Below are 23392 nucleotides of genomic sequence, written 5' to 3' on the forward strand. Positions count from 1 at the left end.
CTGGAGTGGTAAATTTTATTCTTTTTATTATAGAATAGAGGTAAAGTAGAAAAAATGTAACAATAAATTATTTGTTCAATGAATAATATATATTTCAAATGGAAAAATGCAAGTACAAACAAATAAATAAATAATTAATAATAATAATAATAACAAGTAACAACAATAAAAAAACAAACAAACCGGCTTCCTTCGTCTCCCAAATCAAGTTAGATTCTTATATAATATATATAGATTATTATTATTTTTATTTTGGTTAGAACGCGTGTTTATGCGCCGTTCCTAGTAGTTTAATAATCAACTATCAAGTAAAATTATTGAAGTAAATTGTAGTTGATAAGACGGTTGTAGATAAGTAATAATATATAATAAATATAGGTACTATAATTGTGGTTGATAATAAAGAATAATATAATTTATAGGTGTGTGGTGAAAGTTAGTGCAACTAGTAAAATAAAATAAACTATTTTCTAGGTATTCGAAATAACATTTTATAATTTTTTTTACAATACAAAATATTTATTTATTACAAAGTGTTGGGAAAAAAAACTAAGAATAACTGTTAGGTATAACTATAATTTGACAAAAAAATTTTTTTTGTCATTTTTCTTTTTTCTTTATACATAAAGAAATATATTAATGACAAATTCTCAAGTAAGCACCTACCTATATATGGTAATTCATTTTAGAATTCTAAAAAAACTATATTTGGTCAAAAATTGGAGTAATAATTAATAATAATATATGCATATTTTGAACATATAAATATCATATTTTTTTTTATTAATTTCTGTTAGTTTTCCCCAACTAGTTTAAAAGTGTACCTACTAGGAATTTTTCTAGTTTAACAAATATAAAAAAATTACAATATGTCTATGTATCTAAATACCTATAATAATAAAATCACAGTAAGTTGGCTTGGTAGTTTTAAAATGATCACCTTTTTGCCGCTGGGCCCACATTTAGTTAAAAGTTCTAGTGGCTTTTGGACCTTGGTAGTTACGGGTGTATCAAACCGGCAATGCAGCACACGGAAAGCATTGACAATTAATTACCATTTTTCGTAACATATTATTCTTTACTGTTCGTAATTTGTTTGTACAGATTGAACATTTTTTTAAAGTAGTTTGCCATAATTGTGTAGCGTGTAACAGTTTAGGTACCTATATTTATATACTGATAATTTTAGTTTTGATAATATGAAGGTCATCAATTAAATTAGACACCTATGTTAAATGTACTTACTTTTATCATAAGCCTACTACTATCTACCTAGTTACCAATACACACTTCCGAAAAATTATCTAGACATTATAAAGTTCAATAGTAATATATTAGTTGATAGTTATTTGCATGTGTTTGGTAGGTCATTTATAGGTTGTGGCTTCAATAATTCACCGTCATTATTTTTATATTGAAGACTAGTAGGTAGCAAATATCAATATTATTAATGCACGTGTGTTTGGATTGTTCAACTATTGAAATAGCGTGCCTTAATAATTAAGAATTTGCACTAGACTATTATAACGTTACCACTATTGAACACACTTGATCACTGAAGTTAATCAATTGTAGTTAGTACGGGCGTAACCGTTTTTCGCTCAAAAAAATTAATCAGTTATTTAAGATATTTGTTGAGAGCCCTTAATATCAGTTATTAATATTATTATTATTATATAAATAATTTAAGACAAATAAAAAATGAAGAATACCTACATTCAAAAACACACTCATGGGCATTTAGATAGGTTTGTTAAACAAATCTCCTTTTCATATAGTAAATATTCAATGTGTTAAAATATGTTAGAATTTTTGTACTTTTTATGAAGTTTTAATTTTTATAATTAAATGTATTATTTGGACTAGAAACTTGTGATGTATCTAATTATTAATATTAATATTTATACTGTCGTCTGTGATACAAGGTTAGGCAAGTACATCGTAATAATTACTATTTGAAGGATTAAGGTGCAGGGGTTCACAAAAAATATCTCAAATAATATATTAATTTTGTTTGACGGAACTCGGAAAATAACCTTTGGCGAAAAATGGTCATGGTGATAACGGACGAGGGTCATTTTGGCGGAAAACGGAAACCCCCCTTAGTAGATACCTACTTGCGAATGATCGTTCGAAAACACATAGTAGGTACAGTTGATATTTTTAATAAAAAATTATTTTTCCATAACTAGCGAGGGACCTTGGGCACAAAGTATAAATATCTATATAAACGGATTATCATACATCATGAGTAATTGTCTACATTAAATGGACTGTATAATGAAAAGATATTAAAAATTCTATTATTCTTTGTTAATTATAGGTATCTACCTATATTAAAAAAACAACATGCGAAATTATCATACTAGTCATATTGAATTTCATCAGATACAAATATATTATAATATTTAGGTATATTGTGAAATGTTTGAATAGCCTATAGCCTTGTTAAAAAATTATCTCGCGTGATTTCAAGTTTAACATTGAAAAATATTTTTAGGTTATAGTATAATAGATATTAGATAGTGTATAAAATTTGGAATTGAGACAGTTCATGCAAAGATGGTCTGCAGCAATCAGCTATGAAATGAAATAATGCAAATATTACTAATGCGCCAGACGATGAGATTTTGTTATACTTACTTACTTAAAATTTATAATCAGAATATAGGGGGGGGGGGGGGGTGATAATATCATAAAAAAAAGTAAGAACCAACAATATTATTTTTTAAATAACAGAAAATAGATAATATACAACACAGATAAACGATGTACCATGTACCTACCTATGTAACATGTAATATAATATAATCAGTAAAAATAGTTTATTATTTACAATTAAAAAAAATAACTATCATTTCACATTAAATTAGACAAATTTTGCCTAGGGGAGACATGTCGACCCATTACACCTCCTAATGGGCACCCTTGAATGTAACTAATCATCATAGGGCACAGCATTAAAACTTTCAACTGTTACTATTTTTGGCAATTGTCTAGTATTTAGTAAGCTATATAGTATATATACGAAATATATTATATGAAAACGTCTGTAGTTACCTATAGGTTATAATACCTGCATCATACAATAATAATAAGCTCCAATGTATAATAATTGTGTGTAGGTAGGTATTCTTATATTATATATAATAATAATTAATATGTATACACATTTTTTAGATATCATTCATTAAATAAAATAGGTAATACTTATACATAAAGTAAGTATAGATACTTACTTATAAATATTTCAGTTTTAATTTTATGTTATATGAATAACAAAAATTTCTGATTTATCATGTTAAAATATAGGTAGGTACACCGCGACTAGGTACTTATCGTTATCCTACCTATATGTTCTCCCAAAAGTTATATTATATAGGTGCAATGTAACTGGTACATAATATTATAAACGATTACAAATGTTATTTTTATGTATATGACAGCAAAAAATTCTGATAATTAGATAAAATATTAAAGTTGCTTAACGCTGTAACAAACATAGAGCAATATTTTATATAGAGGCATCGATATCTAAACTATATAGGCAAATCTTTAAAGTATAAAAATCAAATTTCAAACAAGTACCTACCTAGTTAATTAGTTATGTATAAGTACCTAGGTATTTAAAGTTTAAATGAACGGAGTTGTAGTGGACCAACATTATACGGGATACACCTTGTCCCCTTTGCCGACTCCACTCTTCATCACTCATAAAACTTTAAATACTTATAACTTACAACTTATAATTATTAATTAACTGCTCGTTTGAAGTTCTATATTATATACATCTAGATCCGTTGAAAAATAGTCTGCTTTATAGAATATTTATAGTTAGAGATGAAATGAAAATTGTTTTTTGTAAAGGTTAAATTAAAAAAATTATAGCTTTAAAAATTAGAAAAAATATAATTTTTTCAAATATGCGTTTATTAGTCATGAATTCAGTAATATTGGTAGTACATGTTTTTAGTGGCGTAAATACTATTGAGATAAAGACAATGACGATTTCATATTGAATAAAAATATCCTGTGGGGGACGGAGTGGCCGAGCAAACTAGTTACGAGTTACGACGCGCACCGACGCCGGTTCGATCCCGGCCACGGATGGCATTTTACTTCGGGCAGTCACGGTGTCCGGAGAGACAGACCGCTATCCCCCACCCTGGCATAGCAGATACTTACGGGTGCCCACTAGAAAATTCTGCCAAACACAAAAAACGTGTTCCTCCAACCATTCCCCACCGTACCAAAAACCCTACAGTACCATCCTACAGCTAATGGCCTCAGTTGCCGGGCTTAAAACAAATAAAAAAATATCCTGTATAATTTGCACGCCACATTCATGTGAACATTTCTGTACCTATATATATTTTAGGTATAGCTGGGGAACCATATAGGTACCTATTCAGTGGCGTCATTTGGGGGGGGGCAAGGTGGGCATTTGCCCCTATCTGATTTTAAAAAGCGGCCCCATGGGCCGGTAACCATTTGTAACCGTTTTACCATTACTATATTTTACTAGCACAAAAACATGCCTATTTTATAATATTTTCAGAAAATATTATATACTATTTAAGTACTAAGAAATTATTGTCACAATGATACATTTTTACTAATTGATAGTTGAAATATATTTATATTTAGACGCATGCGGGGACGTACACATTGTATGTATGGGTATGCATTTATATATTATGTTTGTTTGTGTGAGTGTGTTTTGTGAAGGAAAATGAACATATTCATATTGTTGTATGCACAAAAATAATAATAATTAGTATCATAATCTCGTATAGTTTAATTTCTAAAATCTAAAATTAATACAAATTCTAAAAACAACAACTGATTGTCACTCTTATCATTGATCACAGACTTCAGTTAACTTGCGACAGTTGTGTATGCGTGATTCAACTGTTCTGCGTATTGTGTTATTATTTTAGTTGAGTAGGTACCTCATTCTATCTAAATAAAAATTTATTTTTTTCGTGACACGTGTTTACATTAATATTTTAATTTGGGCAAAATATGACTTAAAAAAAAAAATGAATGGGTGGTGCGGCTAAAAATATAAAATTTTATAAAATTATATAAAACTGCTCAAGAATCGAAAATAATTTCTGGTATGTTTAATAAATACACAAAACTTGAGCCGATAAGCAAGCAATACAAAAAAAATATATTTTAATTTAAGATAATATTAATTTGGAAATATATCGTATACCTATATAAGAGTAATAGGGTATGGGGTATAAGTAGGGATCAAAATTTCCGAAAAATTGGGAAAATTTGGTTTCATTTAAAATTTCCGGAAAAAGTTGTTTTGACGACAAATTAAAAAATTGCATAAAAAATGGATTTTTTTTCTAAAGAACCAAAAAAGTAATGTTTAGTGGAAAGAGTCTAATAAATAATGATAGTTGACAATCATAATATTACATGCATATTATATATTTATATATACCATACCTAACTTGAAGTCTGTAGTAGATAAATCTAGAGAATTCTATACTTGATTTATAAATAATTATAATTTGTAATATTAAGTATTAAAGTACTAACTATTAAGTATTTACTATGTAGTTATTTCTTATAAATTATTAATATTATTTAATTTTTACCAACTCACTAAGTTTAAAAATATAAAAACTATCAAATAGTTACTGTAATATAATTTATAAACATATCAGCCAGTTACTATAATACCTTATTAGTTATTACAAATATAAATTGACAATGAGTATACACTTTTAAACATTTAAAAATACAGGTGATTTATTTTCGGGGAAGTACACTCTCCTACATAAATAACAATTTGATATGTATCTACGTTATTTTTAGAACAAATATTGAAATATTTTTAATAGATTAATTTTAATTTTTAATACAATAATATATTATTGGCAAATGTGAAATGACAATGACAGGTTTTCTAATCTATTTTTTAAAAAGGGCTTTTTTTTTTACATAGATTATTTTAATTTTTAAGCATAAATACAATTTTTTAATTTTCCACAAATTCAGTTTTTTTTTAATTTTTCGAAAATTTCGGTTTATTTCGGAAATGTATTATTTTAATATTCTCCAATTTTTCCACGTTTTCCGAGGCTCTAGGAAAAAACGGTTTTTTTCCGAAATTTTCCTGAATTTTTCCGGCATTTCGATCCCTAGGTATAAGTGATGAATCAGGTAAAATTAATTTATAGATAATGCAGTTGATATATTTTCAAAAATAAAAATAAGAAGATATCCTAATAAGCTACTAATATTTTTAATTATCAATATAAATATTGCCATATAATAGTTTGTAGGCTTTTAATTGATATATGTATACAATTGTTTTTCTAAAATATCTGCTACTTTATATTTAAAAATGATGTTACCTAGTTAATAAGAAAGGTACCATAAAAAAATGTAAGTAGTTAATAGGTGGTTGCGAGGGAAGCGAACGGTTTTTTTTTTTACCAATTCGGGCTGATCAAAACCTTTGCCCCCCTCTATTGAAAACTGAAATGACGCCACTGTACCTATTCTAACTCTATTGAAAATCTAAACATTAAGCAATCTTTTGTATATTATATTAAAAACAACTTAACCGTTGTTTTTAATATAATTTTTTAAAAGGTTACGCATCACATGGAAATTTCAACACATTATAATCGCAATCTTTGAAGTACCTATAGTCTTGTCGGATAACGTGGTGCTCAATACACAATATTATTATATAGGTACCAAAACCTAAGTGTGCGTAAAAATAGGGCAGACTATATAATTAATCCTCGATCTTGAAGCGTTTCAAGGCTTAAGGAATTGAGATTGCCAATTGGAGAAAAAACCATAGTACCTACAAGAATCCCTACTTCTATTTTAATTACAAGTTTACCATGTTTATGACCAACCCACTGCTCATATTGATCAACTAATGTCTTGTTTATACTTCTGCTTAGTTCTGCCAATGATATTTCTTAAGAAGTGAACATTATAAAATTTATAAAATTATGCGATAGTTAAATTATTCAAATTGACGAGATTTTATTCAAAATTAATTGTATTTAGATACCTAAAGAATTTATTAATAATTAATATTATTCATCAAAACTTGTTTGAAAATTGTGTTCTTATATTTTTTTATTACCTATATATTAGTATAATTTCTCGGATCTATAAGCAAACGACTTAAAAAAAAAAAACTCGTTTCTGTGCAGAGTTCTACTGCAGTAAGTAGTATAAGTTTCGAGTAAAGGTAAGTACCTCATCATTAAGAAGGTACCTACCTTAAATCACTACGACTGAAGTATTTGGAGTGACCATATTTATCAAAAATAGCCAAAATAGGTGCAAACAACCACATTAAGAAAGCTGTTCAGTATTTTTTTATAATATTTAAAAGATATTTAAGATATTACAGCCCGGGTGCCTGTTGTATTATTATGAAGTGTAGACGTATTGTTGGAAGTAGGTACCTAGCTTCCTTACTATTTCAGTGTTTAGTGAATAGTAGCTACCTACATATAACCTATAACTATTCCAAATTTAATTTGTTTTAAAAATTAGTTTTCAAATATCTAATAGTAAGTAGGTATAATAATATGCTTTTATATAGTTTTATCGCATTTATTTGTATTGACATATGGATATAGAAGCTTGAAGTCCATTATTGTGTAGATTAGGAGGTCGGTAACCTTTTAGATATCAAGGACCAAAAAAAAAAAATATACATTTTTCACGGGTCACAATTTGAATAGTTACACCTTATTATTTATTTTAAACAAATATGTATCTATAGTGATTTCAAATTACCTAGTCCTATTTCCAACATCTTATAAAATTGAATTGAACAAATAAAGTAATTTTCCAGCTCCAAAAAGATAAAGATATCTACAATGTAAACAAAACACATAGGTAGGTACCTAATCGTAAAACCAATAATTCCTTGCTATTTCAATACACTTTGATAAATAATAGGAATTTGCTACATACTATTTAAGGTATATTGGTATGATGCATGAATTTTAAGCTATAAAATATTCAAATTAAAAAACAAAATCTACGAAATAAAACAATTTTATAATATTATCGACATAATATCTATAAATATAATTAAATTGTACAAATTCTTCACCAATCCGGTATGGTCTAGTGGCTAGGATACCTGGCTTTCACCCAGGAGGCTCGGGTTCGATTCCCGGTACCGGAATAAAATTTTATTTATTTTTTCATTTTTAAATCCACAATCTATTAAAACCAATCACTAAGTTAAGACGATGTCAGCGCAATATTTATTTTCTCTCAGACACCAAAACACTTTCGCGTAAGATCATTCTAACGATTTTTCAGTTATTACTTATCACCTATTACAAGAAAATAATATTTTTAAGGGCTTAACAAAACTATCAGTTTTATACTTTATTCTTTATTTCTTTGACTAAAAAAAAAAAAAAGTAATTATTAAAATGAATATAAAATATATTATGATAATTTGTGTTCAATGATCAATCATACGAACAACTATTCTGTGCTGAGGCAATTTCTGAATTTGTTTTTTGCTAACATAAATATGATTTTGGGCTGGGCACAGATATTTTATTTTTCTAACCGATTTTGCAAAATAGACGTTTTTTATTGTTACAGTTACTTATTATCAAAAGCATATTTATTTTATGATTCATAGATTTTCTTTGTAGAGGAAAAATATTGAGTAGCGTGGTACAGTTTATTTTTATTTTCTCGAAGCTTTTGAAACTACTGTAAATTTTCGATTTTGACCACTCTACAGTACCAACTAGATCCAATTTTCTAGAGAAACCACTCTTCAAGTTTAAAATCAAAGCATTTTTTCGACTAATTTTAGTGTTATAACTTATAGCACACAGACACAATAAAAAAAAAAAAAAATAAACACATGCATAACTTGCTTCGCTCAGAAACTAAAATATAAAAACTTAATTTTTTCAGATACTTATTTTTTAAAGATCAGAATTGGACGAAAGTCTATATTTTAACGAATAATAAAGATTTTAATTAATTCGTTGTAATTCAAAAATATTAACAAATATATTTTGCATTTTCAATCCATAATATTATGAATTTCGAAATAGCAGACGACTCTTTTTGAGCTATTTTTAGACATATTTTAGATTATAGTATACCTATCAAGTATGAACTAGTTATGAGAGATTTTGTATTACATTTTCAAGCAACAACTATAAAAATTGAACACCATAAACATTTTTAACTGAGTAATAATGTGAAAATTTGCGTGATTTTGAGTTACACCAAAAATAAAAAATCGATTTCGTACATTTTGCATAAAAATGACCGATTTTCCTCAATTTTTTTTCTTGTTTTGAAGCTTTTTTTCTTATATTATTTATGTATAAGTACAGACACACAAAAAACAAATAAATAAAACGCACATCTTTATAAAATCAATAAATTAATCGCTCCTAACCCAGAATAAAAAATAATACAAGAAATAGTTTTACTTAAATTTAAGTATTCATGAATTAATATTCCGATAAGTATTATGAGATATAGGTCATAGGGATAGTATCACAAATATGAAAAAACATAATAATATATTGATATATCTATTAACCGTTTAATTATACCGGCAAATATCTTACCTGATCGGTATCGATGTTATAAAATGAATTATAAAATTATTATTCATTAATCATGATTCATTTAATTATCCCTACAGGATACGAAAAAATGTACCTATTTTTCGAAAAAAAGTTTTTGATATTATTAAAATATCGATGAGTTACAAAGGAGTTCACATTTGTTACTTTAAATAACAATGAATAAACATCACAAGTCAGAATATACCTTTATATGAGAATTTTTTTAAATTACTAGAACTAGATTTTATTTTAATTTTTAAAATATTATTATTTACCTATTGTATTCATAGGTATATTTGTATAGCATATTTGATAAAAAATTTTATAACTTATGTTATGGATCACATATTCCTAGAAACTAAACTAATATGATTAGAACGACGTCATTTACATATTTTATAACTCGTGCTTATTTAATGGACAACTTTATTTTTATATTCACCTAACGGAAATTGTGTTAAGCCAATTAAAACACTTCACCATACAATTATTATCTTTTAGATCTCTGACAGAGTCGAATGCAACACATATTTTAATAGGTACCATTTTGTGCCTATAATTCTTTGTTTTTTAATAATTATTATGAATCCGCGATATCGTCACCCTTTCTAACAACTGTAATGGGTCATATTATGATCAAGTCTCATGTCATGTAGAAATATAATTTTTTTTTTTGAGTGAATTTATTCTAAGATTACTCAAAAATCATAAATATAATTATATACAACCTGACAATTATTATCACTAATATGTACGGTTTCAATCATCAAAATTTATTGTTTTAAAAGTTACTCCTCTTTTTTTTGCCCATATATCCAATAATGTGGGTACCTACAGGGCACATTAATTATAGAATTTGACTTTCATACGTGGATTTTAATTAACATAAATAAATACTTATCATTCATTTACCATAGATGTTTTTTTAGTAATTTGATTTCATGCAAAATTTCAGTAAAACACAACCAAACAATAATAGTACCGCTTGTATAATATATTATAAATATATAATGTAATATATGTTGACTAGTTTAAATACCAACGCTCTATGCTTACTGTGGAAGTCACCTACACATATTAAATATACTACTATTATCATTGACTATAAATACAATTTTGTTATCAATATATTAGGTAGTTACTATCACTTATTGATAATCTACACAAGAGAGCCGCAGCACCACTCATAACAATTGTATATGGCCTGAGAGTAAAATTTATAACTTGCATAAAAATAAAATAGAAATTATGTATAAAAACCATGAACTAAGAAATTATAGACTAGCAACAGCAGATAAAAACATCGTTTGTTTTTAAATAACTTGTTAAATTAATATACCTAACAGTTATGAATTAATAATCTATTTATACAATTTATGAGGAACATTTTAAATAAGACTCTTAAGCTTTTTGCCTAAAAAAATGAATTAACATAAATCGAAAAAACTAAGACTAATTAAAAATTACAAATGTCTATAAATATCTCAAAAAGTGCCAAAATATTTTTAAAAAAAAATTTAAAAATATTTGGTAAAAATTTAATTTATCTATCCATCTACGGTTTTTTTTTTTAGAATAACAATAAAAAAACAAAATTGATTTTGTTGAAAACTGGTTAGATTAAATTACATATTCCCGTTTTTCTGTATTATTAAATTCATGTTACTTTTTAAAATAACAATAAGTAAAAGCTATACAGTTTTAGTGATTTGAAAAAAAAAATTTTGCAGCAGGTATAGCTGGTATTTAGGTGCCTACAAAATACTAATTTATTCAAGTCAATAATCATTTACACATCAAAGTGAAATTGTTACCTACATTACAGAGGCTCATCAAATTTTGATATTATTTAATTAATCACTATTAGGTATTAATCACTTCACATGTAGTAGACACATTTCTGATATTCATTATTATTGATGATCATAATATTCTATTATAGTAATTATTAACCTTAATTGTATATACTTTTATTACTTACTCTATGACCTATGTAGACTAATTATTCAATTAGGAATTGACTATTGAGTTGCATACTTTCGTTATATAATAGTCTGTTATTCTATCGTACATACGACTATTAAAATTATTGTAATGATTTCAACCTTAAATATTTTTAAGCTATTTTATTTTTTAATTATTTCCTATTAGATATTATTAATGATAATATTTATTTATAAAGGTTTATGTATGGCATTTTAAGACTATTGTTATTAATGAATCAACTGCCGATTGCGTTCGGTTAATAAGTATTATAGGTATTCACTTTTAATAGCAATTATTTGTGCAAACAATTTATTCAAATTTTGATAAATAAGTAAATTGATAACTGACAAGTAACTTGAAGAACGCATGGTAAAGACATTTTGTATAAATTGAAGACTGTTAACCACGGTTATCTACTCAGGTTGGTTCTATACCGCTATGCTGCCCGTGTATAACAATGGTTTATGGGGCATCAATGCATCATAGACCTATAAAGATATGGGTATCTCAAACTATTATAGCTATTTCTTTCCAACAATAAAGGTCACGCGGTGTTATTAAAAAACCTCAAATTATTGAGAACCGCTCACAGTAAATTTAAAAACAAGTCCATATCGCCATATTATTTACCACCAGTCGAAATTAGGAACTGAGAGTCCAGTGTTGTCTCAGACTATTTATGTGCCCCTTAAAACAAGCGTCTGTCACTCTGTCCGCAGGGTATGCAAGCGCATACGCTGCATACCCCGTGCGCACGCCTATGCTTTAGAGTTAAATTATACACTTACGTACGCACCACGTGGGCCCGCAATCTAACGCAGGTAGATTGCCTACCCGTTAATATACTGCTCGCATAATCACTAACACCTAGCAATAGCAACGCATTTCCGTGTTTGATAATAAGCATATAAAGTCGATTTTTTTTCATAATTTAACAATTGAAATTACTATTATCATTTTCTAAAATATTTATCAGATTAGAAATTCATCTTCATAGGCCATACGTTTTTTACATTTACATTTACACGTTTCCTTTTTTAATTACGTCAAAAAAGTTTTTTTTTTTAAGAATATAATATTATGATGGTGTTTATCTGGTTTGTTTCTACCATTGCATCTAGTCTTTTTATTTTATACAATATACTAGCTGATCCCGTACACATCGTTACCCACTAAATGTACCAACTCTATATGACTCGAACTTTGTTCAATTCGTTATTTAATATTTAGTGCATGGTGTTCAGAATTTATCTTAACTTTTCCGTTGCCCGGAATAAAAATTCTGATTCGCAGTACTGCAGTAGTATGAGGTAGATTGCGGTAGATTGCGAACCCCGAGCTGTTTGTACGTAAGTATATGATTAATTCTAAAGTATCAAAGTTATACCACGTTTGTCGTATTCCACTTATGGTGGATTATTATAATCAATTAATACAAACCTAACCTAACATAACCGTACCAATATCAGATGAATAAAAAAAAACCAAATTTATACATTTTTAAATTAGCCTGTCTTCTTCCCTAATCTACACATAAACATTAATTTATATATATATATATATATAATAATACAAATCAACAGACATGCCCGATTAACCAATAGCAATCAATATATAATACACTGTTGCGCCACTGTTGTATTTTTTACATCCAGATTTCCTACTTTTCCGGTGGATTTTCCTAAAATTTTCATTCGTAAAAACCTTCTCCTGGAAATTACGAACATCTTAAAAAAAATTTGAGCCAAATCGGAACAGCCGTTCTCGATTGATGAGGTAACGTACATTTTTCACGTTCCATTTTCATATGTATAGATTAATATTTATTGTGTTGAAATCGTCTGTGATCTGTGATCCTTTAGTGGGCGGTATAATGTTAAGTGTTATAGACATCATATATTCGTGAATTTTTTTAAATTTCCATTATGAAACCAACCGTGTATTATTCTGGTACGTTCGATTTGTACTTTGTAGTCTATTTAAAATTGTTTATTCTTTTCTTTTTAATTTAGGATTTTCCACACAATATGTATTGTGCTTTGAGTTTCAGTCAGTTAAGATTTATTTTTACAAATGAGATTGCATTTAATTTTAATTTTGTCTTGAAATTGATTTTTTGTATCTGAATAAGTCTGATACGTTGTTATCTCTAGGAGTGGTGTATTAAATGTATTATAGTCTATTGTTGTGTTTTTGGCTTTGGCTTCTTGGTTCGCTTTCTTGTTTCCTTCTGTGACCTGTGGAAATCCACACAAATATTTTATGTTTATTCCCGTGGTTTGTGTTTGTATTGTTTTTGTTCATATATGCCTTGCAATATTAATTGTTGTGTTAGTTCCATTTTCTAAATTTTTAGTGCGTTTAATGAATGATGGATCGGTGGCGATAATATTGTTTTTGTGCTTATGTCTTTGGTCATATTTTATGTATCATTGTATCAACTGTTTTAAGAATTTGCTTGGCGTCATTGGAACCATTTTTATGTAGTAGAAATACATCTGATTGTGAGCTTTTCATACAAGATAATTGATACTTACCAATAAATTATTGACCGAAACTATTAATCTATGTAAATTATTTTACTACTTTTCAAATAGATTTAAAAGTATTTATGTATATTATCTAGGCATTAATACCTGTTATATGACGCGTTAAAATTAATTTTCGGAATCCTGTAATATGTCTAGTGTATATAGACTGGAGAGTGTAGTGAGTTTTTCACCGAGTTTACTGTACATAATACATCAATACGTATAGGTATTAACAAAATATTGACTTACACATCGTACAATCACGTGTTATTACAATTATACTTAGATTTGCTTAGAGCTCTATGGACTTTGAACTCGGTTGAGATTAATCGCCTATAACATAATTTATATATTAAATATTTATTATATTGCACCTATATGGCTATTATATAATATATACAGGATGATTCACCAAGCATGCTCACCCCCATTTTTTACTTATATATAATTAATTTAGATGATGTTTTATGCCATTAAAGAGTGTCCAACCAACTTATTTTTTCCAAACCAGAATCAAACTTTTTTTATCGTAAATTGTGAAACAGAAAATTATTTTTAAACTTGTATGAATCTAAATAAGAATTCAATCGAATAGTTTTAGAGTTATTAAATTCAGGATAGTAGTACTCACTAGTATAGGTACTAAAAATAATAATTATAGTCCTTAAAAATGGTAAAAAAAATACAAAATATATGTAATATTGGATCTAGTATTTATTAGATAAATACTATTTACTAAAATGTTCTAATCATCATAGCCACCATATTTTCCAGACCCGTTATAATGGACTTAAGATCCGTTGTACCCAAATAGTTAAATAAATTAAAAAACCCGGAATAAGGATCGATTGGGCCCCAGGACACCATACACTTAGTGGGCCCTTTCAACTATAACTTCAAAATAATTGTATCATTACATATTAACGACTTTATATTATTGTATAATTTTTTACCATACAAAAAATATACATGTCATTGTACGCGGCTTTTTTTTTTAACAATTATGGATCGATGATATGGAATTTCGTTAAAACAAAAAAAGGCGTATTCCTCTATTTTTAACAAGTAATTTTTTTATAACATTTTCAAGATTTTTAAACACGAATTTGAACCAATAATAAAATCAACTTTATTTTTTCAAATGGTAACCACTATATTGTGGATTCTGGTAAAGTTTTTTTTCTGAACATTTTGACAGTAAAATGATCAATTTTGATTCACTAGGTTATTAACTATGGTCCTCTAAATTTTAGGATAATATGCATTAATACTTTTAACTGAAAAACCTAATTTACAAGAGCTAAATTTTTTTTCTTATGACTACCTTTTTATATACTTAAATAATTAAATCGGTAATCTAAAATGCTCAAAAAAAAAAAAAAAAAAATTGTTGGCAAACATGGTTCATTATTTATAGTTATTTTTCGTGATATAAAATTGAGAACAATTTTATTTTATAATTATTAATAATAATTTACTTACATACCTACCTCCTTAGATAATTTTTTTTTTAACTGTATTGGACGCGTTAAAAAAATATATTTTGGGGATAATTATGGGCCCTGTGACCGTGCCCCCCCCCCCCCTTAATCCGGGCTTGTTCTTAAGTACAGTATTATCATAATATCATCTAAATTCATTATTAAAGGAAAAAATCACGAGCATGATTGGTGAATAGCCCAGTACCTACTTAATAAATTGAAATGTACTTGCACATACATTTATAAAAATAATATATATAATAATAATATTATATAATTTGCTATGCATTTTTGATTACCAGGTGCCGCCTCTGTAGCTAGAGCATGGAGCGGTTTTTTCGATTCGATGTTTGACAACGTTATCAGAAACACAACGATATCAGTTTTGGGCGAACTTCACGAAACTCTGTTTGGAAAGTATCCGGACGTGTTTGCATTTTTCGTGTGCTTGCTGCACGCGTGTATCCTGGGTAAGTGAAACCACGGCTAATGAGTAGATCACCTTATAGTTATGACCTGTCTTGGGGATGGGCAAAACGCCGAATTCATGGACTATAGACTTAAAGTATATCGTATAATACTTATATAATATTTATTTAATATTTTATAGTTGCTTTATTTAGTGCGTGTTAAAATATAGGTACTTATACGCGCCTTTACTGGAACATATATATATATATATATATTATATTATTATGTATCTATTTTAATTTCAAGGATTTCAAAATCAAATACTTTTAACAACATAGTCTTACACATCTATATGATTATTTAATATTTTTCGTGTTTAAACCTACTACTTTTTTCGTTTTAGTCTTAATTTTGATATTCGTGTAAATACATTTAATATATTTTGATCACAATGACTAGTAAATAGCAATCCAATTCTTGGTAAATTTGTTTTCTGCACTACGAAGCACTAATGCACTGTTAAAAATATACAGATGTATACTTCTACCCAAACAAATTGTAAGTATGTGCATTGTACATTGTAAGTAACGAATATCCGTGTATACATAACACATATTATATAGGTCTGTATACGTTCCTCACGGAGCATATTGCTTATCGGATATTGTTTATCTCTATTTCATTTTGGAGATAAATGTAAAGACGATAAAAATGATAAATTTTATAATTATTGCTTATTAGTTATTAAATTTAATAATATTATAACAACCGGCGATTATTTTAGTAGATTCTACTGTTGAAACATTATGTACATATACGTCATAATGATATCACTATTATGACGCATTTTGTTTCGATTATTTTTTTTACTGCTATTTAGGAACTACAATAATTATAGAGTTGAATAGTGGTGCAAATAAGTAAAGTTATCGGAGGGGGGGTATAATCCCAATGGCCCACGGATTATTAATATACCTATATATATTATTAGCTATGACCTCCAATGATTTTTAGATATAATAATAATATGTGTATAATAGGTACTTATAAGTAATAATATACCTACGTACTTAAATATTTTTTATACGCCTATTATAATACAGTGTGTTCAACAATAAAGGAAACACGAAATATTTCGAAGTTCAAACGCATGAGTTTGAATTTAATTTGGGTTTCTTTATTAATTGCACAAAGTACTTAATATTACACCTATTTTTCAAATTTTTTTTTTTTTTGAATTGTAACCTCCATAGTTCAAATTTGAACTAGTTTATTTTTTTTTAACCATCTTTGACTTAAAAGTTTTTTTCCATCTTACTTTCATCTTTCTATCCCTTGATTCTTTATTTACTGAGAGTGAGCTAAAGTTTTAATTTATGCATGTGGTATTTATCATATTTTTTAACAGTCTATTAATAATTTGGTGAAATTAATGTAAATTGGCAGTTCGGTTTCGAATGCCATCAAGTGCACACGTTTTCCGATAGCAGTATGCTCGTTGCTCCCTTATCAGTTCGTAGTTATTTATACTGCTTTGCCTATAGTCCATATTACGACCGTAATTATGTCGTTTCAATCTAACAGTAACGGTTTCAAAAAGACTAACAAACGTAACCTCTCTTCTTCTTCTCTGTCACCAAAAGCAGAGGAAAATAAAACTAAATTTTCGAAATAATTTTTCGTTCTGGTTATTAAATTAATTTGTTTAAGGGTTCCGATTTTGTTTCGGTTTTCTAAAAAAATATAAGGGTTCAAGAACCGGTTAATACCGGTTTTGAAAAATACCGGTTAATTTCGGTTAATTTTGATTTCTGATTATTAAAGATTTATTAAAAAAATAGTCTGAAATAATTTATTTATTCATGTTTAAATTGTAATTATTTCATGAAAATAGAAGTTATTATGAAAAGTTAGAAAAACATTAAAACATTAAAACACAATACCAACATCTCCATTGCTGACTGCCGCCGACTCGGCGCACGTCGACAATGTCATATAAAATGGATTTTCTTATCTACTATTTTAGATTCTGAGCGGAGCGAGAAAGCTATTGTTTTTATAATGGTGTTTATTTTTTTTTTTTATATATCCTGTTCCTGTATACAAAATTTCTTCCAGAAGGAGTGCTTCGATTTCAATATATAGTACCTTATCTTTTAGCAAATTGGATCAAGATGGTACTTTAAAGAGGTTATTTTCTGATTTTCTCCATATTTATTTAATGTCACGGGAAAAACCACCGAAAAATTACGACAAACGCGTAAAAATGGGATTTTAATTTCTAACGCTTTGTTTATCACCATAGAAACGAATAAAAAATTTTAATATTATAATATTAATTCAACTTACATGATAAAATAATTAATAACAATATAAAATAACCAGAGTGACAAACCGTCCTCGCTCAAAATCATTTTTCTTGTACAATGATATTTTATCATTGAATTCAAGTCTAATACAACCCATTATACAATGACCCCCTTGTAACCTGTGATTGTTAGGAAAATGGGTATTTTTAAAGAGAAGGTTTTAGTGTTGGTTATTTTTTTTGGAATCCTCTATTAAATTTTCAAGATTTTTTAACCAACAAACAAAATTTTATTGATATTTATAGAAAAAAAAAAATATAAACAATGGAAACTACAAATGTCCGTAAACAGCTCAAAATATGTCAAAATATTTGGAAAATGTTATGGTGTATAGAAAATGGTAATATAAATACTCAGTCAAAATTTTATGTACCTACGGTCATTTGTTTTAGGGTTGAGCCAAAAACCAAAATCGATTTTCTCGAAAACAGATATTTTGCGTAAAAATTCCCGTTTTTCCTTAATTTTTCTTTTGTTTATCACGTTGCTTTTGAAAACTATTGAGAAATTTTTACTTTTGACCCCCCAAAGTACCAACTAGATTCACTTTTCTATCAGAAAAGATACTGTTGAAGAAAATCCAAGCACTTTTACTGTCCTAAAAGGTGATGACAGGCACAAAAAAAAATTTTAAAAATTTAAAAAAAAACACACACATCATTGTAAAATCAATACATTCATCGTTTCACTCAGAAACTAAAAGGGGGTTATAATTCAAAAAAAAATTGTTTTTAAAAATTTAAATTGTTCAAAAATAGGTGTCTATTAATATTAAGTCCTTAATTTAGTAAAAAAACACAAATGAAGTTCAAGGTCATGCGTTTGAAGTCATGCACTTTGTATTGAAAATATTTTAACTCATTTTTGAGCTGTTTACGGACATAGTCAGTTTTCAATTTTTTTTGTTTTGTATCAATAAAATTTTATTTGTTGGGTAAAAAAGCGTGAAAATTTAATACAAGGCTCCTAATATATTGTTACAATATCAGTTGAAAAATATAAAAAACACATAGGCACAGTTTTTTCTTATAAGCATTTTAAGTTCGATTTTTGACAAAATTTATCAAATTAAAAATTTAATAATTATTTTGTGGTTAAAAATTTTAAATAATGTTGAAATTTTAAAGCTAAGGATTGAAAATTTAAAACAAGTTTCCACGAAAATAACTTTATTCACAATAATACCATCAAAATATATAGGTACTTAGTAATATCATAGGCTGAAGGACAGAGGCCGGGGTGCAACTACCAATTGGAGGCCCTTTAAAAAAAAAATTGCTCCACATAACACTTATCTATTTATTTGATACATGTTGTCATGTTGATATATTAAATAAACTAAAAATCACAAAATTTAAATACCATAATTTAATAGGTACCTAAATTATGAAATTATACATTCACTCACTGTTCTCATACCTATTATACTACGCTTAGATATTATATTTATAATAATTAGTTATATTAAACATTAATGTATGCTTATATGCTTCTATGCTAGAATAATATCAATTAAGAATGAATATCATTGATAGGTATGATAATGGCTGTATATTCTCTATATTGTCCTAAAATGAAAGGACACAAATATAAATCAGGTACAATTGCCTGAATTGAATACAAAATTATTCATCAATCCTTTATATTTTTTTAATTCATTGTTTTCAACATTTTTCTCCGTCGTTTAGATGCACCACTTTCAAATTGTCTGTTAGACATGTTTTTTTTTAAAGTCAATAAAAGATAGTGTAGGTTAGGTTAGGTACCTTATAATTTATATTTTTAATAAGTAAATTAAAAATTAATATAGTAGAGTAGGTACGTACCTACGCAAAAAATCAAACTGACAAAAGAACAAAATGACATAACTGAAACCAATAACTGCGCGAGCCTCTGAGATTAAATAAATAGTACTTACGATTGTCGATTATACGAAAATAGTATACGATGCATACCATATATAATTAATGTGTATACAAATAAACGATGATAAATACCTAGTATTATCCAAAATAAATGGTTGTCACTTGTCAGTAACATCTTAAAATAATAAATATTATTCATAACATTAAGTTATAGAACGTTAGAAAATTTAGGACTTCAACTTGAGGCCCCTTATACAACTTTTGTCTTGAGGCCCTGGTGCAATGCACCCCCTGCACCCCTGTTAAATCCTGCACTGCTGAAGGACCGTCTTCGCTCAGAATCGTTTTTCTTATACAATGATATTGTATCATTGAATTAAAATTTAACACCATCCATTACAGTGATCCGCTTTTAACCATTGTACAGCAGAGCGACATCCAATTGCCCCACCTTTTTTTCTCTTTAAGGGCCTACTGGCTACTATCTATAATTATTATTATTTGCGCAACTGGTGGTGTCGAGTCCCTGCAATTGCAAGGACTTATACTATATAATTATTGTGTTGGTATAATATCGGATCGTGTTATCGGCGCAGGTGTTGGCGTGAAAACTTCGTCGTACATGAATAGCTTCTTGACGCTGGTCAACCTTGGCGTAATGGCTGTAATCGTCGTGGCTGGATATTATTACGGAAACAGCGACAATTGGTCCAGTGACGGCGGGTTCATGCCGTACGGCACCACTGGTATTATCGCCGGGGCAGCCACCTGTTTTTACGCGTACGTCGGCTTCGATAGCATCGCCACGTCGGGCGAGGAAGCCAAGGACCCGGCGTATTCGATTCCTGTGGCCACGATAATTGCGATGAGCGTCGTTTGCACAGGTATATGTATTGGCTTACCAATTTGGTATTGCAAACATTTGGTATAGTACCCGATTTATTTAGATAATACCGTGTGCCCGCAAAAAAACATGGTATAGAGAAAATGTCAAGTTGTTGCGCGTGCGCAAAATACGAGAGTTAAATAATATTGCAAGCTATAGGAACTTATTGATCCAATAGCTTAGTTCCATGTTCCGCCAAATGAATTCAAAAATGTGTGTAAGCTGTAGCCCGTAGGGTACTGAGTAATATATAAGTAATTGAAATTTAGAGTGTATCCTGTTTTTGTGGATATACTATGGTATACCTACATAATATAATATATGTAGTTAAATGTATTGTATATTTGTATACCTACGCACGTGTCTGTACCGTATATAATATAATGTATAATAGGTTTAGTTTTATTTAATTATAAAATAATAATTAAAAAATGTACATTTTTGATAACAGTATTATTAACTAATAGGGAACTAATGATGCTTTCCAAGTTTCAATAAAATATAATATTATAAACACTATAGGTAGCTGTCAGAACAATAATAATTATATAAACTAATATTTCTTTCATTGCTTTAATCCTATTTAAAACTTTACTTCTAGAAAGTAATTTATAGCTATTCGCGGTTAATAATGATTTTATTGATTTATTTACAGGCTACGTATTGGTGAGTGGAGCATTAACATTCTTGGTCCCATACTGGTCCATTGTTCCCGATGCAGCATTCCCAGCGGCATTTGCTGGATTAGACTTGAACTGGATTAAGTATTTAGTATCAGTCGGAGCATTGTGTGGAATGACTACTACTTTGTTTGGATCTCTTTATTCATTACCTAGATGTATTTATGCGATGGCCGATGATGGATTGGTTTTTAAATTCCTAGCTAAAGTCAACAAAAAAACTCAGGTATGCATACTCGTAATCATATGATAAAAATACGATTATTTTTAATTTAAAAGCGTGTCTAAAACCAAACATAAATTAAAATAATGGCATATTGATAATAGAACTATTATATTATAATATATTTACCAGTTGGCCCGTGTGCAGCTAGTGATGATCAAAACAAGACCAAGACCAAGACCAAGACCAAGACCAAGACCAAGACTTTCAAAATCTTGAAAGACTCTTGCTATTTTCACAAAATATATAAAAAAAAAAACCAAATACCTGTTATAGCTGTGTGTGGGTTTTTTGCTATGATCTCTGAGATGAAACTTATCAATCTTGGGAAAGTAAAATAATTTTTCAGTAATTGTTAATTAGTATGAAACAACTATAATATTATTTTGTAATATTAATTTCCATTATATTTTTAATCTTTTTTTCAATAATTCACCTTTTTCTCGAATACTGATAACATTGTATAACAATACAAATAAATTCTTATTATTTTCGTTATAAATTATTAGTTAATGGAATTTAGATAGGTACACTAATGTGTTTTCGGGGAAAAAAAAAAATTTGGAAGACTGAAGAGTTTTCCAGTGATGGTCTTGTGTTGATCTTGGTCTTGCAGCTTTGGTATTGGTTTGGTCTTGTTTTTGCAAGCCTAATCTTGGTCTTGGTCTTGATAGACCAGTACCATCTTAGTCTTGGTCTTGCAGCTTTGGTATTGTTTTCGCAAGCCTAATCTTGGTCTTGGTCTAATAGACCAGTACCATCTTAGTCTTGGTCTTGCAGCAAGAGTCTTGCGAGACCGCAAGACCAAGACCAATTTTTATCATCACCAGTGCTCGAATTGAGAATTATTAAGTAGAGGAGCTCAATCCAACAATTTATAAACTGCGTTCCAAGTGCAAAATTATTCAACGCAGACTCGTGGGGGACTTCGCCCCCCCCACACCCCCCTTAACCAATTCCTAATTTTTCAATACAACATTTCACCTTAGTTACACAATTTTCTACTCCAAATTTCCAAATATAAAATATTTAACTACCTATATGTGCCTATGTAACATACTAACATGTAAGTGAATATGGATTTAAATTTTATATTCATATTTTATTTTTCGAAATTTTTATTGATAGAGATAATACCTACCTACAAATTTCGGTAGGAAATAAAAAATTTATAATTATCAGTGATAATATCTTAATAATTATTTGTGCTATAGACGCATACCTACGCACGAGAAGTTACGCAAAACTAGCAGCTTAGTCTTTTTTCTTTTATGGCCTACAAAGGTGACACGAGTCGTGAAAATATTGTTACAAAAACAGTGGATCACGAGTCAAAA

General features: G+C 28.2%; 1 protein-coding gene and 1 non-coding gene across 3 annotated transcripts in view; both read left to right on the forward strand.

The window, feature by feature from the left end:
- LOC100163958 (cationic amino acid transporter 4) overlaps positions 1-23392 on the forward strand; it is a 53798-nt gene that overhangs the window by 26585 nt on the left and 3821 nt on the right. The window contains exons 1-4 of one of the 2 annotated variants that reach the window (XM_001945173.5): positions 12849-12958; positions 15924-16091; positions 20863-21150; positions 21808-22058. In XM_001945173.5, coding sequence (XP_001945208.3) covers positions 15968-16091; positions 20863-21150; positions 21808-22058 — 663 coding nt within the window. In that variant the 5' untranslated portion in view covers positions 12849-12958; positions 15924-15967. Of the gene's footprint in view, positions 1-12848; positions 12959-15923; positions 16092-20862; positions 21151-21807; positions 22059-23392 lie in introns of those variants that run through there. The other variant, XM_029488094.1, reaches the window with a different exon arrangement.
- TRNAE-UUC lies at positions 8123-8194 on the forward strand. Its single transcript has one exon. It is a non-coding gene; the product is annotated as a tRNA-Glu (tRNA).

Source organism: Acyrthosiphon pisum, chromosome A1, assembly GCF_005508785.2.
Source record: "Acyrthosiphon pisum isolate AL4f chromosome A1, pea_aphid_22Mar2018_4r6ur, whole genome shotgun sequence".
Lineage (NCBI taxonomy): Eukaryota > Metazoa > Arthropoda > Insecta > Hemiptera > Aphididae > Acyrthosiphon > Acyrthosiphon pisum.